This window comes from Danio rerio, chromosome 5 (assembly GCF_052040795.2).
Source record: "Danio rerio strain M-AB ecotype USA chromosome 5, GRCz13ab, whole genome shotgun sequence".
In the NCBI taxonomy this organism is placed as follows: Eukaryota; Metazoa; Chordata; class Actinopteri; order Cypriniformes; family Danionidae; genus Danio; species Danio rerio.
In genome coordinates, this window is record NC_141025.1 from 62,663,277 (window position 1) to 62,681,266 (window position 17,990).

Genomic DNA, 17,990 nt, shown 5'->3' on the forward strand with positions numbered 1-17,990 from the left:
AACGTGCAACAAATTGAATTGAATATAACTTTGTTATGAATACTTTCCGGATGCACTGTATTTGCATTCTCTTCTTTCAGTAAGGACCTATTCACTGAATTGTGTTGTAAAAGCATGACATAATAATATTATTAAAAAAAAACAATCTGGTTTAAGTCCAGCTCCCTGGTAGATCTTCAGTGTTTTCACTACCCTGTCAAATCTGCGCTCAGTTCTGCTGGCAATGCTACAACCCCACTTCTGCGGTTTTGACATGCAAGTTATAACCCATATTAGTATCTTATTTTCATGTTACTGGTGCTTATTTTTTAGATACTAGTATCTTTTCCATTAAGTACTAGTGCCTACTCTTAAGATACTAGTGCTTTATAAAAATATACTAGTGCTGACTCTTTAGATACTATTTTTTTATTAGATACTAGTACTCATTCATTCATTAGATATTAGTATTTATTAAATAGATACGATTCTTATTTATTAGATACTAGTACTTATTTTAGTAGCGATTAGTAACTATTCTGTTGTTACTAGTAACAAAATTAAACATTTTCCATCAATTTCTATGGAATCTGTCATTGAGATATCAACTCCTCAGTTTTGACTATAGTATGTATTCCAGCTAGGACTAGCACATATATTTCTGCACTAGTAGTTAATCATTAGGCACTAGTTCTTATTAATTACATACTACTACCTGATTAAAAGATACTAGTACTTATTTTTTAGATACTAGTCCTCATGAAATAGATACTACAATTTATTTAAAAGATACTAGTACATATTAATTAAATACTAATACTTGTTTGAAATGTTAAACGATACAGAATTGTCCACGTCTGCATCGCGGTGCATCAAAGAAATAATTCATTTTGACACTCCTAGTGTATGGAGCACATCAGAGAAAACACACTTTCATGACATGACCGAATGTTCAAACAAAAAACAGCCCTAAAAACGAACATAAGAAGCTTTGACTTTTATTATTCATTTATTTATTTTTAGAGGCAACAAAACATTGCCTTAGTAAACACAAAATCCTCCATTTTGACCAGGCAGGTTGATAGCTTCTGATCTCAGTTCACTGATAAACAATTTACCACCCTGATGGTCACACCATGACAGTGGACTTGACGCAATCTTTCATCGAGTCCAGCAGTAGTGCTCGCAATCTGGAATTGGAGTAACATCTTGAGGTTTTCCAGTCACACAAACCACCAGCATACTGTAATATCAATGAGGACACAACTGAGCATCGTGTCTCTTAGTTGTGACATAACTGACATTGTGATCTCTTGTGTAACTCAATTCATCTCTCAAGTATTCTTTTCCAATATTGATCCTCTCCTGGTTTGTCATTCCAGAATATTCATATTGTAACAATCAAATTCAACAGGTTGAATGTTCTACAGTTACAGTTGAATGTTCTACAGTTACACACTTACAGTATTATGTACCACGTTATACTACAGAGTGCAGCGCTTTTTTACATTTAATAAGTTATTAATGACTTCTCAGCATTATATATTCATATTTATGCTAAAAAAGGATAAACAAACTGAATACTTATAACAAGTGGATATATATTTAAACAAAAAAAAAACTTTTTTTTTTTGGTTAAGCTACAAGGGCATGAAACAAGTACAGTAACAAACTGATGGGGTCATTTGGCTCAGCTGACCATCCTGCATGTAAAGAGAAACATCTACACTTCCATCTCTTCCATTATAACCAGTGAATCAGGAGTGATCCAGTTGTCAACTCGCTCGCTTCAAGCGTGAACTAGTGTTACAACCTGACTGTTATAAAATAAAACTGATTACAACATATGCAAACTTTCACACTCATACAGTAACGCACTTCTTTTTAAACAAATAAACGTTCTAGAAAATAAAACAAACGGCAGCTTGTTCTAATTGGTCTCTGTTCATCTAGAGCTGATTAAAAGTGCACTTGACTAGACTGCAGAACTATAAACGACAACACTAGGACTTTTATTTTTTTAGTGTTTCTAAAGGTGCGCGTTGCTGTGCATTCTTAAGACTACTTTCAGAATCATAGCCAACAACATAAAGTCAGTCACAGAAACCTCCATGTTGGCTCCTCTATTTGCGGTTTCCAGTAAGATCAGGCTTTTGAGATTCTACGAGGAGGCTGGGGTGTCCATGGTGGAGAGGATGCGGACGACTTCGGCGCGCTGTGTGGGGGAAATGTGCTGGGTCATGTGTACAATGGAGTCCATAGCCACCTCAGGGTTAGCTTGAACCAGGCTAAGAGAGATGAAATGAATAACAAGGCATTAATTTGAGAATGTAAAAAAAACACTGCAGTCTTCAAACATTTTATCCAAGTTTTACCCATATCAGGTGTGACCATCTCAAACATAATAATAAACTATAGCTCTTACAAAATAAAAATCACGAGACATTTTAAATCAGGTAATTCCACAGAAAACGTTCATTTGTCTTCCCGTTTCGGGATGATGTAATTGAAGCCCCCTGTGAAGCCCATGACCAGCACCTGTTACCTTCTTATGTCAAAATTCTTCATGTATTTTAACTTTTTTGGAACCACTTTACATACAAGTTTAAAGTATAAAATAAAGAGCACTATATGAACAGAATTGTCCAAGAGTAAACATAAATCACTCTCACTATTTGTATATTAAAGGTCCAGTGAAGTGCTTTGAGATGCATTTTATTATTGAATGTTTGATGTAGGGATGTTCATTTCGGTTAATTTTGTCAGCGGGCAACTGCCACTCGTAAACTGAATATTAACTGTTAACTGATTACATTTTTATTTTATTTAGGTAAATGAACTGATGTGTCTATTTTGTGTCTGACGCGTTAAATATTGCATTCTAAAATATGGATTTATTTTAATATGCAAACATATCAACAACAGAACATCTTCACGCACATGCAGTGTTACCAACAGCATAGAAAAAAGAATAAACTAAATAAAAAGAATAAAATAAATAGTCTTGCCCTAGATAGTTTCACTTAAATTACAAATCATTTAGATTACAAATCAAAATCACCGACTGAATCCTTTTTAAGAACCAGCATAGGCTGTTTTTTGACAAATAAAAATGGGCTCCCTAAAATTAATTGCTCTATGGAAAATATGCATTTAATTAATGCTTCGCTGTTATTCTCATATCATAAACCTCGTTTTAATAGAAGTTATTAGTTTAAAGATGATGTCTTGAGCATCTGATTTTACCTTAGAGCTTGTGTGCTTTCATTTTCTCCGTCTCATTCACAGTTTATGTTCACGGGTGATGAAAGACAATGACACGGCGCACATATGTTGACTTTTTGTAAAGCATAGGCTACTATAGTGTATAAAAATGTTGTTGTTTACATTTGATATTGCGTGCATATTTTATAAGCTATAAAAGACTCAGACTGGTGCGGAGGTATCATTATGCAAAAATCAAGAAAATCTTTTTGATTCTGAGATTATGTAGGTTATTTTAAAAATTAATAATTTATAAGAAATAACTGCCATTTTTCAATTCAATTCAGCTTTGTTTGTATAGCGCTTTTACAATGTAGATTGTGTCAAAGCAGCTTCACATAAATGGTCATAGTAGCTGGAACAGTGTAGTTCAGTTTTTAGTGTTTAAGTTCAGTTCAGTTTAGCTCAGTTCAGTGTGATTTAATCATTACTGAGAGTTCAAACACTGAAGAGCAAATTCATCGATGCGTAGCTCTACCAATCCTGAACCATGCGAGCCAGTGGCGACAGCGGAGAGGGAAAAAAAAACTTCACCTTTCATTTTCTAAATGGAAACATTTTTTGTTGGTTGTACACTAAATCATCACAACTATAGCCTATTTGTTGTGTTTATGAGCGATGCCGGAGAACGCTCTGATGGAGGGAAAACCCAAACGCTCTCGACTTGTGGCCGGATTGTTTTCAAAGCAGTGGGCATCTCAGAAAGTTATGTTTTGTGGTTTCTTTCTCGAATGGGCTCTATGCACAACTAGTGCTTTTTAGCAAATGACGAACTTCGGGTGAAAGCTTAATGTGGCTATTTTCAATTTCATAAGGTTCCTTTTACAGCATCAATGTTGTATTGTAATTAAAATACAATCCGTTAAAGAGACTTAAGCGTCCATGTGGCTGTTAAAGAGTAAAAAGAGACGAAAGACCATCTAAACGCAGGCACCATCATTAGCAACAGGCGAGCGCAGAAATTCCATAGAAAATACTGGGGTAAAATTAATTTCCATATATACTCTTGTACATATGCTTCTTGTTTGGTCTGATATACACGTTATACCGGATCTCACCCAGGCAGTTAAGATTTCTTATAAAGAAATCATATCTTAACGCTGCAATTTTGTATGAGATGACAATTAACCAGAAGCCCTTAGGTTGGTTGACTAAAATTAATTATGACATGGATCTAGGACAGAAGCAATCAGCATCAGTGCTGGTTTGGCATCAACGCGTCTGTGTCAAACTGTGACCAGCAATATTCTTCTTTCATTTTGCTTCTTTGTCAAAATACATCTTTAAGCACTTGTGTTTGCATGTGTTACCATCTCACAAGTTAATTATGTGTTGCAAATTTATGCAGCCAAACTTAAAAAAATTAAAAATAATATGTTTAATTGCTCTAAACCCGGTCCTGGAGGGCCGGTGTCCTGCATATTTTGGTTCCAACCTCAATTAATCACACTTGAACCAGCTAATCAAGCTCTTTCTAGGTATACTAGTAACTTCCAGGAAGTTGTGTTAAAGGAAGTCGGAGCTAAACTATGCAGGACATCGGCCCTCCAAGACCGACCCTAGTTTAACTGATACTTAACTTAAGCCATGGTGTTGTCCTTCCTCCAGCAGGCAAAAGTAACTCTAATAATGATTCAGGATTTTAAAAAGCTTTGATTCAGCATTTGTTTTTACTGCTGGGACTGTTTTATGCACGCGTGCACGTGCAAACAGCGGATCTGCTTGAACGTCTGCGCAGATTTACTAATCTACATTTGACAGAGAGTTTGGGTTACTTGTCAGAATTTGGGAATTATCGGCCCGACAAATTATAATTGGACAAACATTTTTTTATGTATTATGCCTTACCCAGAATCTAAAATACATACAAATACATTTAGATCATTTATTTTAACCATTACTATTGGAATGTGAAGAGACTTTCAACCAGCACAACAAAAAATGGTTCTGAAGACAATCACCTACTGCACCTTTAATATTTTTAGTTACTTTACCTTCAGCAGTTCACTTTAAACCAATTGCAAAGTAAGTAGTAAAATATTATATACTGTCATCATGCCAGACAAAATAAATGAGCTATTAGTAATTTGTGTTTAAAACGATTATATTTAAAAATGTGCTGAGAGAAATCTCCATTAAACAGCATTTGGGAAATCTTTGAAAAAGAATTTCACAGGAGGGCTCAAACATTTGCCTTTAACTGTACATTTCCCCAGGTTTGTATATCAATACATTTATTAAGGCTAACGTCTGAATGTTACCTGCGGATCTGTTTGAGGATGTGATCTCTGCGAATATATTTGATATTCTCGTCGATGACGGATCTGGCGCCTTCTTCCTCTGCCAGCTGCCTCTCCAACCACTCCACCACATCTTCATTACTGTCCCACAAATACGCCTGACAAACGCAAGAAAAACACATCAACCACAAGAAGAATCAAAGAAACAAACAAACTTTCAGACGCCGTTCCCATTTGAAAAGCAAATCACACTCCTAATCAAGGGCTCTTCATTTAGGCTTAGGCCGATAGCATCAGGCTGATCTGAAACAAAGCTGGACTTGTGCTTGTGAAGATTTGTCGAGGTGTTAATGGGCTTCCGCGCTTCTAAAAAACCGCAAGCACTTGTAGTCGGCAAGAACATTTAATGCCCCATATTAATCATTTTTAATCCGTTTGCTTTTAATTAAGAAACAGCGTGTTGCTGTGCTATCTGCACAAGGCAGGGTGGAGATTAATTGTAGCTTAAGATAGCTCACTCTGATTGGGCTAATGTATTAGTGGTCCAGACAGCGTCTTCGGCAGATACTTTAACCTGCCCGAGGGGCTTGGCTCGGCTCCAGGAACTGCTGTGGCGACTAGTCGGAGCTCGGGGACGTTCATCCATTCTAGCGGTCATATATTTTCAGGTCCACACACACACACATGGCACTTCCGGAAAAGAAAGACTTCAAATCCTCTGCTATTCAAATTAAATTCACCTGGTCTCTAAAAAGCAACACATTTGGTCACCTTTTTAGATCAATAGAGCGTTTTAGCACTTCCAGTCCCATTGTCCAGCGGTTTGTACCATGACGCTGGTTTAACAAACTCAAGATTAGTTTTGAGATGACAAAACCAAACCAGTGCGATCAGGCTTTGCTAATACCATGAAGCTGACCGTCAACTTTTTCAGGCTTTGATTTTGAGTTTGTGAGTGTGTGCACATGAAGGAAACAACCAATCACATGCTTTTGAAACTGCGATACTTTGATTGCCTTCTTGGGGGGGTGCCTGTCACCTGGTCCAAGTCCCTGGTTTGAGTCTCAGCTGGGTCAGTTGACATTTCTGTTTGGAATTTGCATGTTCTCCCCATGTTGGTGTAGGTCAGGGGTGCTCAATCCTGTTCCTGGAGATCTACCTTCCTGCAGATTTCAGTTGCTACCCATATCAAACACACCTGAACCAATTAATTAGGACCTAAACACCACTTGATAATTACAGGCAGGTGTGTTTGATATGGGTAGCAACTGAAATCTGCAGGAAGGTAGATCTCCAGGAACAGGATTGAGCACCCCTGGTGTAGGTTTTCTCCAGGTGCAGCGGTTTCGCCCACAGTCCAAACACAAGCGCTATAGTTAAATTGAATAAACTAAAATGGCTGTAGTGTATGCTGGATAAGTTGGCGGTTCATTCTGCTGTGGCAAGGCAAAGATTAAATGGTTTAAAACAGGGGTCACCAATCTCCTTCCTGGAGGGCCAGTGACCCAGCAGGGTTTAGCTCCAACTTGCCTCAACACACCTGCCTGGATGTTTCAAGTATACCTAGTAAGACCTTGATTAGCTTGTTCAGGTGTGTTTGATTAGGGTTGGAGCTTAAATCTGCAGGGCACCGGCCCTCCAGGAACAAGTTTAAAAAAAAAATTGGTAAAAAAAAATTAAAAATACAAAAACATTTTATACAGCAAGATGAAAAGAGTTATCCCAGAAAGAGGACCTCAAATATTAGAAGTGAAGTTAGCTTAGTTGATAATAAACACTGTATAGGTTTACTGAAATGCAAATCTAAGATCATATGTAATAATAAAAAAAACAATTGCAGCAGTATATCTGTAAATGTATAATAGAACAAAATAAAAGGGTTATCAAACGAAAATTGCTTATGTGCAATAAATTATGGACATAATTATGTAAATCATTTCATTTTCCTTCAGCTTAGTCCCCTTATTTATCAGGGGTGGCCACAGCAGAATAAACCGACAATTTATTCAGCATATGTTTAACACAGTGGATGCCCTTTCAGCTGCAACCTAGTTCTGGGAAACACCCATTCCCACTCATTTAAACACACATTATGGCCAATTTAGTTTGTTCAATTCAACTATAGCACTTGTCTTTGGACTGTGTTCAGGAGGTAACTCGCACAAACACAAGGAGAACATGCAAACTCCACACAGAAATGCCAAATGGCAAGTGTTTTACTAAATAGTAAGCTTCAATTTGCAGCAAGACAAACTGGATGAGTGGCTTTATTGCATCAGAGATGTGTCACAGTAGAGTGGCTGAATCTCAGTTTGTGATCTTTAATCCAGAACATAACCATGCTCCAAAGAGTGATTTAAGCTGAGCTACCTTCATGGTACAGAAGGGTGCACTTACACTATGCTATCCGAACCATGCCCAGACCCGTTTCACAGATAGTTTGAGAAGTGCGAGTGCTCTGAATCGGGCTCAGGCGCAGTTCAGTAGGCTGGCCCTGGCCCGGTTGGAAGGGGTGTACCAGAGCGCGGTTCACTTGGGCTTGAGCCCGAAACTGAAGACAAGACATGACTTTAAGAGACTGTTTGATATGGATTTATTAATCATTCTTACTTTTCAATAAACGCAAACTGTCGTAGATTATTAATGACGCAAACCCCTCACTGCACACCACCTTCAGCAAACCTCCTAATTCCTGCAGTACGAGTACTTTATGATAATTTATGAGCGTCAAAAGTGGCGGATCTGTTTGGATCTGTTGAAATATCTGACTGCGTGTCACTGCATATTAAACCACTAAAACGATAAAACTGCAGAAATCTCCACTGTGCTGAGTTAGAGAGCTTCTTACTGAACAGCACATCATTGATGATGCAAGCGTGCTCAGGTGCGAATGCAATGTGAGTGTAGGCCGTCAGCGGAGACGGGAGTGGGAATAAGCGTGCTTCAGCTCGGTTCAAGGCAACTGTACATAGTGCATAGACCCAATTGGTGCAACTGTTTTTCAGGCTGAAGCTGACTGTCCATATACTGGCATGATCCAGTGGTTCACGTGATAATAAGGTGATGACAGACTTCATGCACCCCAAAGGAAATCATATAACTATTCTTAGAATAAAAACCGACAGTGTGTGTAACAGATTTCATTTTGAATCTGCTAGTTTCCTGTATGCTGATTCGTATGCAGTGTGTGCAATGTATTTTAAAATGACTAACTAGGAGTTCAGATCAACAGTTTGGCTGTTTCGGCAAACCTTCGGGTTGAACGTCGTAAATAAATGACCAATTTTTTCAGCTTCAGCAATTGAAGTATCAAAAACTAGAGAGCATTTCATTGTTCAGAAGATTTGATGAGAAAGAGAAGTTTAAAAAAATTAAAAATTTGGAAAGTTTATAAATTCTAAATGCACACTTTGTCACTGTGTTGGAGCACACTAGATCATATTTTGATTTCATAGGGACTTTAAAACCTCGATTCTAATCCTGTAAATCAGGGGTGTCCAAACTCTGTCCTGGAGGGCCAATGTCCTGTAAATTTTAGCTCCAACTTGTCTCAACACATCAGCACATATGTTTCTAGAAAGCCTCGTAAGAGCTTGATTAGCTAGCCCAGGCAAATCTGATTGGGATTGGAACTAAACTTTGCAGGACACCGGCCCTCCAGAACTGAGTTTGGGCACCTCTGCTGTAAATAATAATTATTGCACAATAATTGCTTTATTATCCCTGTTTGGAGCATTTACATTTGTAATCGGAACTCAAATATACTCAAAATCCTTCTTTCAAACATATACAAATAGTTTGAGTGATAAGGAAAATATTTCTGAAAAAGTATTTTTGATAATCTGGAGGGGAAAAAAAGGTTTGGGGTAACGTACTTTCACAGCTCCCTCTGCTTCCACGAACCAACGGCGAAGCATAGCCTGAACCTGTCCGTCCGTCAGCTCACTGTTAGCACACTGGATCTTCCTCTTCACCGTTTCCTCCAGCAATAACCTCCGCAAACGCCAGTAGAAAAACTGCCGAGACGTGCTCCACTCAAGGATATCCTGAACACGCACAATACAAGCGAACATCGAGTACACATAAATTCATGACAATTACAGATAAAATGAACTTCAGATTGTTCAGTATGGAGAAAGATGAATAGAAACGTATTTGGGAGTTATTGAAATGCATTGAAGTGTACTGACAGTGATGACTCCTTTCTCCTGCATGCGGCCCGGTGTGTCATGAAGGTCAGCGAACTGAACAGCTACTTGATGATATATGGGCAGCAGGAACTCTTCTCTCTCTTTTAGTTTACTCTCCAGCTCTTTACGCTCAGACACACTCAACTCTGGGGTTCCTGATTACACAGAGGAAAACAAATGAACAAATTTAATAGTGTGGAGAATGTATATAAACATATGCACCTTATATCAGTAAGGCCACCCTGTGATATAATATTTAGCAACAACCTTTTAATGAGATTTTTTTGTTTGCGGAAGAAAGATCAATCCATAAGAAATGGTAAATCTTAATTGCCATTATTGTGGCTCATGTTTTTAAATTGTAAAATTGTAAACAGTATTACATTGTTAAATGGGTAAACAATAAGTAAGTTGCAACGTTACTGTTAATAGTTATTAACTTACATCTACTAATTCATTGAAAAAAAAATTAAAATTGAAAGAAACAATTGTAAAGTATTTAAATAACATTAAGAGCACTTTTATTAAAGAGCACCTATGAAAATGTCAAGTTTTGTAAGCTGTTTGGACAGAACTGTGTGTAGGTATAGTGTGTCCACTGTCATATTGGAGTGATAGAAACACAATACGTCTCTGTTTTAAAATTTACTGCTGTTAAAATAGAATCCAAATCACTCCCATTTTAAGGCCCACCACAACATGACATAGTAGTGTGGTTTTCCCTGCCCACTGAATTGACTGATAGGTGTCATGTCTCAATAATTATGGTTACAGAACTTTTTTTTTTTTTTCAAATAAATTAGGCATAAAACAGCATGTTTGTTTTAAAGACAGTAAAATCACTATGTAATTCTTAACCACTATAATCATCACGGCTACATGGTGTCAGTAAACGTGCACATTTGTGTGTGTAATGCAAACAACATTTGTGTGTGACTCATTATTTCAGAAAGGCTTGAATAATCTCCAGAAATACATCAAATAAACTCACTTGGTATTTTTGACTAGTGACCTTATTTCAGCTTCAACCGTGACTGTCTCTATCACTGACTGCTGTCTATCTGACGTAACGCATGACAAGCAAGCAGGTGAACTCAGAAACAAGTGGCAGGTGGGGAAAAGCAGCGCCATTGGATTTAAAGCCGCAGGCTACAAAAACAGCTACACTGTAGTCAGACACCAAAATGGGCTGATTCTACAGTATATAATAATATTCTGATGGATATCTTTACAGATACATTCTGGTATCACCAAAGTCTTATCTTACATTCTGTAAAAGGGGTAAAATGGGTGCCCTTTAAAGTCTGTGTGAAATCAAAATGTACAATTTAAATTGTTATTCATTAGGTGAAGAATTAATCCATGCAAGTTATTCAACTGAAAAAAAATAATGTTTGTTTTGGTAATCTTCAGCCACAATATTCTTAACCACGCCCCTATTACTGCTACAAAGGAATAATGTGCAAAAAGAAAGCCACACGTCCCACTATACTTTCTGTTTCGGCTGAAAGTACATCAACAAACTGAAATAAAATTCTCAGGAACTTGCGACTCATGCAGACTTCAAGTTTGAACGAAAAACAACAAAAACACCCAAAACTTTAATTATCACTTGGTTTTAAAAAGATTCAATTCAGAAATTAGAAAACTTTATTATTATCTATGCTTGTTACTGCTACCTTTGGTATTTTAACCAATTTGCTGCATGCGTTCCTCTTGAGCTGCATTTACACTGCAGATCTTGATGGTCAATTCCGATTTTGTGAATGTATCCAAATTTTTTGCTGACCCGCTTTTAAAAGTGACTCATATCAGATTGTCTGCATTTACACAGCACACGACAAAGACGCAATGACCAGGAAAAAAAAAAGAGCGGATGCTGACCGACAGCTGATAATAAAAGAGCACTCTTTTCTCTGTTCCTGTATTTAATGTGTTCACATGGTTTAAATGTTGTAAATTCTTTTTGACAAGTTGTTGTTTTACTGTAATTTATGACAGAAAAGTTCTTATTTGTCCATCTTTTTCTAATCAAGGATTTTTTAAACCAGTAGGCATCCTAATGTATTGTCCATGGCTTGTCCATGATTTATGCAGGTGATGTATGCCACAGATTTATAATAATTTATGTTGGTTACATGGCTGATGTTACGCTCTCTCTAGATGACAATATATAAGCGTATTTAGTTCTCCTGTATGAGATTTAAGGTTTGGGATGCTGCTGAAGTCTGTTCTGAAATGAAAGCATCAGACTTGAAGTCATTTGCTATGGTTTTTAATGATGCGCGCTGCTTACATTAACACTTAAAAATCCGATCTACCTGCTTACACTGAAGACACAAGAACACAGATCCGATTCATATCGGATAAATTTGCATACATGAACAAGGCCTGAAACTCATTTGAGTAAATCGGAATCCATATGATTTTTTTTTTTACACGTACATGGGTTATATCCAATCTGTGCCACATGACAGAAAAAAATTGCAATTGAGTCACTTAAACCATGCAGTGTAAATGCAGCCTTGATAGCAAAAACACAACAAAAATGATTGATGAAAAAGCAGTAGTTGAGAAAATATTTGATCATAGCAATATGAATATGTTGGAACAAACTGCATGTCCCTGGCATCGTGTTGACATAAAATGATGTGTGGAAATAAAAGAAAGAGAGAAAGAGATCTACTTTTTAACCACAAGAGCTCATCTTCCACTAGTTCTGTGGCACCAGGTTTTTATTTAAAAATGTATATAATTAGATTAAAAAATATATATATATATATTTATATTCCTTGGCTGGAATCATTGGAAGTTCCAACCCTTGAGCACAGTAATCATCCATTACAGTGCTCAGCATAATTGAGTACACCACATTTTGAAAACAAATATTTCTATCCATTTCCCAGTGAATATAGGCAATGTATTTTGGTGCATTTCAACAAAACAGATTTATTAAATAGATATATTAATTAAAATAATATTTTAGTCACAAAACATATTTAGCAATTGAAAGATAATACAATTAAAATCAAGCAAAATACAACATTTACAAAAATAAAAAAATTCTTCAAAATTTAAAAATACAAAAATTCTTTTTCAATTTAAATTTTTTTTTTGCTTCTTTTGATTTTTCCTCTTTTTATAATTTGTATTTAATATTTTTCTATGACATATAAATTTGGGTGTAGATATATACGTTATCGTAAGTTATTTTGTTAGATAAGCACCAGATTTGGCTTCAGTACTGACTAATCTAATGTATTTGGACAAATATAATATTGCATAGCTTTCTACAAAAAATATAAATTTAAAAGATAGATTAGTAAGGGGTGTACTTATTTATGCGGAGCACAGTATATAAAGTAAAATGCTGAAATGTTTTGCTCAAAAACTTAACATTTCTTTTTAGCTAAAAAAATAAGAAATTAATCCGCATGACAAGGTTGCAAATAACTTAATAAGGAAATGTTCCTTCCGGTAGTGAACTGATTTTTTAAGCTAACGTGTGTAATTTGGCTATTTTTGCATCTGCGTGCTGACCCCATGTTTTATACTTGAAAATCAGCAAGACTAAAGCACACCACCACAGTGCCGTCCATCAGAGGATCTCCCATCACCCTGTGGCTGTTTGAGAGAGATCGATCCCATCAGAGCCAATCATTCAGAGCGACACCACCGGCTACTCTGGTGGCCCGGTTCTCTTTAGTGACTGCTGAGGGGGTAATCGATCGGAGGAGGTGCAGAACAGCAACAGGGTTTGATTGATCGGAGACCCTTGTGATTGACACATCTCCTCAGGGAGAAGAGAGAGGGTTGACACCATCAGCAGAGTTTTAATACCATACACGTTCATAGCCAATAAAACGAGATCTGATTTCGGTTGAGACTGAGCCATGTGAACTACTTGCCCAGTCTTTCTGCAAGCCCCATGTACACAGGGTCCACCCGTCGCATGGTCTTCACCAGGTCTTTTTTGCGGAACTTGATCTCCACTGTGCCTTCAGGCTCCAGCACACCGCCACTGCAGAACACATACACTGATGGATAAGCTCATTCAAACAGGCCATTACAGCAAACGCCTTTAAAACAGAAAATGCTTTCTCTAAAAATAACTTGCTTGTAAGGTATAAATATTTGTGTACAGTGACGAAGAGCACGAAACAAAACAATACCAAACAAAACTACACAAAATATATATTTTTGTTTTGTTTTAATGAAACTAAACGTAACAAAATAAAAAAAAAACATAAAATAAAAAGGTGAAGCACAACCAAATAAACAAAATCTAACTAAATAAAACAAATCAAAACAAAAGCAATCAAAACACATTACAAAGTTACACTGAAATTTTAATTAAACGAAAACAGGCAAAACAAAATCAAAAGAAAATCAAGCAAACAAAAAAGTGAAAATTAAACATAAATACACAAATAAAACAAAAATAAAATCAAATCAAAAGCAGAACAATCATTTACTTATAAATTAACAAAACAAAAAAATATAAGAATGAAATATAAGCACCCCCCCATTAGAAAAAAAAAAAAAATTAAAATAATATTGCGAACAGAACAAACTATACCAAGGTAAATAAAACCAATTAAAAACATTTTCATAAAATGAAAACATAAAGCAAAACAAAACAAAACAAAATAAAAGCAAAAGAAATAATAAATAAAAGGAAGTTACACCAAACAAATTTAAACAAAACTAAATCACACAAAAAAATAAATAAATAAAAAAAATAAAACTTTTTAGAATTATATCCTGATTCTTACCGGCTGTCTTTGTCTGCATACATTTCCATGTGGCGAGGATTGATAGTAGGGTCTATGACAACCCATGATCCTCCCCGGAGCTCCGCCTGTGGTGGGATATACACCAGAACCGGCTGTCTGTACTCTCTCAGACCGTCCACTATATACGCTCCAAACTTCAGCACCTGGTCATACATGTCTGAAGGCAGGAGAGCATGAGGTAGAGACCATTAAAAAAAATTTACAAGAGAATATCCAAGTTTACTTTCTGTATGACTAACCTTTCATGCCTCCAGAAAAACCTCTCCAGTTGGCAAACACTATAAGCGGAAGTCCCTCTCTATTGAAGTCTTTAATGGCTTGTGCAGTTTTGAAAGCAGAATCAGGGAACCACACTTGCCCAGCCTGCTGGATTATCTACAGAAAGAGTACAAAATGCTAGTCTACTTCCAGCCACAAGTCACATAACAAGACACATTTCTTATTACTTTCTTATTAATAAGTGGCCACCTTGGCTTCCGAGTCCAGATTAGCTGGGTCTGCTGGGATTGAAAGCTCCACTGATCGGGTTTCCACGGCAACTACTCCAGTTGGGATCCCACCCAACCTACAGTTTACAAGACAGAATGGTTGTCAAATAGGTACAAATGAAATAAACCCCAAAATATTAACTTTATCATTATATATACAGACAAAATAAAAAAAAATAAAAAAATCACATTGTAGGATTATTAATGAATTCATTTGCAAATTGTGGTGGAAAATAAGTATTTGGTAAGTAACAGTTACATCTGAATACTTTGTTAAATACCATTTGTTGGCAATGACAGAGATAAAACGTTTTCTAAGTCTTCTCAAAGTTTTTACACACAGTTGCTGGCCCATTCCTCCTCGCAGAGCAGTGACATTTTGGGGCTGTCGCTGGGCAACACAGACTTTCAACTCCATCCAAAGATTTTCTATGGGGTTGAGTTCTGGAGACTGGCTAGGCCACTCCAGGACGATAAGATGTTTCTTATGAAGCCACTTCTTCGTTGCCTGTGAGTTGTGTTTGGAATTATTGTCATGCTGAAAGACACAGGCACGTTTCATCTTCAATGCCCTTGCTGACAAGGTTTTTCACTCAAAATCTCATTATACATGGACCCATTCATTCTTTCCTTTACCACAGATCAGTCATTCTTGTTCTTTTGCAGAAAAACAGCCCTAAAGCATGGTTTCCACCTCCATGCTTCACAGTAGGTATGGTGTTCTTTTGATGCAATTCAGCATTTTTCTTCTCTGAGCACAAGTTGAGTTTTTACCAGAAAGTACCATTTTGGTTTCATCTGACCGTATGACATTCTCCCAATCCTCTTTTGGATCCTGCAAATGCTCTCTATAAAACTTCAGACGAGCCTTGACATATACTGGCTTTAACAGAAAGACGCGTCTGGCACTGCAGGATTTGAGTCTCTGGCGGCGAAGTGCGTTACTGATGGTAGCCTTTGTTGCTTTGGTCCCAGCTCTCTGCAGGTCATTCACTAGGTCCCCCGGGTGGTTCTGGGATTTTTGCCCACAGTTCTTGCGATCATTTTGACCGCACAAGGTGAGATCTTGCGTGGAACCCCAGATCGAGGGAGAATATCAATGGTCTTGTATGTCTTCCATTTTCTAATAAATGCACACCAAACTGCTTACCATTTGCAGATTTATTCTTCCTAGCCTGGTGCATGTCTACAATGTTGTTTCTGGTGTCCTTTGACAGCTTTGGTCTTGGCTGAGTTTGGAGTATGACAGTTTGAGGTTGTGGAAAGGTGTCTTTTATACTGATAATGAGTTCAAACATATGCCATTAATACAGATAACGAGACGAGGACAGAGGAGCCTCTTAGAGAAGAAGTTACAGGTCTGTGAGAGCCAGAAATTTAGATTGTTTGTAAGAGATCAAATATTTATTTTCCAGAGGAATTTACCAATAATTCATAAAACTCCCAACAAATGTGATTTTCTGAATTTTAATTCTTATTTTGTCTCTCATAGTTGAGTTATATCTATGATGAAAATTACTTTCTCATCTTTTTAAGTGGAAGAACTTGCACAGTTGGTGGCTAACTAAATAATTTTTCACCACACTGTATATGTACAGTTGAAGTCAGAATTATTGGCCCCTTTTGAATTTTAAACATTTCCCAAATTTTGTTTAACAGAGCAAGGAAATTTTCTCAGTACGTCTGAAAATATATATTTTTTTTCTGGAGAAAGTGTTATTTGTTTATTTTGGCTTGAATAAAAGATGAAAAAAATCTTATCTCCGTTGAACAGAAATTGTGGAAAAAATAAACAGGGGTCTAATAATTCTGACTTCAACAGTATATACAAAAATGTAAAAATCTTTTCACTGAAAAACATTTATTTAACCATTCGGAGGCAGCCCTTTTTAAAATTAACTATAATTTGTAACTGCATTTCATTCCCTGGCCATTACTTTTATTTAACAACACTTAAGATTAAAACAAATATGTAATAATATTTAAATAATATATAAAAATACTTATTTTAAATGCAAACATAATAAAACAAAACATATATATCTGGCTTTATCAGGTGGACAGATAATACCAAGTTCAACAAAATCGACATATTCGATGTCAGTTTGTATTGTGTCAAACAACTAAAAGAGAACACAAGAAGACATATAGAGCTAATGTTCCCCAAAGGAGCTTTCAAAGTGCATTTATCAGTGCAGGACCTTTCCAATCGACAAGTGCAGCCCTTTAAGCATTCAGGAAAGGGGGTCAACACAAGTTCACGGATGAGTGTGATTAATCATTACAAAGATCTGTATTTTGTGAATGCATGATATTGGATGTGCCATTTATTTAAAAGAATGATACCACAAGCACAGTTTTCAAAAAAAAAAAAAATATATATATATACAAAGACATTATATGCCTGTTTTGTGACTCAAAACAAAGGCATTCATATGGTAATAAGACTTGAGTTCAAATACTTTTTGTGTCTGTTGTATGCATCAATCAGTGCTTACCTGGCCCGTCCTACGACAACACTCTGTGCCCATGGCTGCATGATCTCCAGAAAAGAGCCCTGGTCGAAGAACCCACTCACCCATGCACCCTTAATGTCTGTTTACAGAAAAAGAGACCATCAGAGTAGCATTAGCACCCTCTCTTTGTCAGACATATGCAGACTTCAGCTGAAGAGAAGCATATGCTCGCTGTAGAAGAGGTTACCGTTCAATTACACTGAGACCTGTCTGAGCACTGAGACAAAGATTCCTCTCTCTGCCACCCGCTCCCGATATCTCCCAACCTCACTGTGGCAATTACAGTGATGTGTAATCAGTCTAGTCAATAAAAAAACACTCCATATATCCAAGAGTGCCTTATCTCTTTGTGGAGAGACCTAGTGTGTACCTCAAACATAAACCCTCCAACTACAGTCATCCATTACTGGACACTAAAACGCATCCACAAAGCACAAGATATAAAAAGGTCAACAGTAAAAAATGGTTTAATACAAAACTAGCAGTGTTTTAAAGGGGTGGTCCAGAGTGTATTTTA

General features: G+C 36.7%; 1 protein-coding gene across 21 annotated transcripts in view; it reads right to left on the reverse strand.

Annotated features, from left to right (window-relative positions):
- Nucleotides 1-961: 961 nt before the first annotated feature.
- acaca (acetyl-CoA carboxylase alpha) overlaps nt 962-17,990 on the reverse strand; it is a 107,937-nt gene continuing 90,908 nt past the window's right edge. For 20 of the 21 annotated variants that reach the window (XM_087252158.1, XM_087252157.1, XM_087252150.1 and 17 more), the window contains 9 exons: nt 17,456-17,552; nt 14,938-15,034; nt 14,709-14,844; nt 14,449-14,626; nt 13,582-13,694; nt 9,674-9,828; nt 9,359-9,529; nt 5,505-5,641; nt 962-2,267 (listed from right to left, as the gene is read on the reverse strand). In XM_087252158.1, coding sequence (XP_087108284.1) covers nt 2,141-2,267; nt 5,505-5,641; nt 9,359-9,529; nt 9,674-9,828; nt 13,582-13,694; nt 14,449-14,626; nt 14,709-14,844; nt 14,938-15,034; nt 17,456-17,552 — 1,211 coding nt within the window. In that variant the 3' untranslated portion in view covers nt 962-2,140. 21 annotated transcript variants of the gene reach the window in all.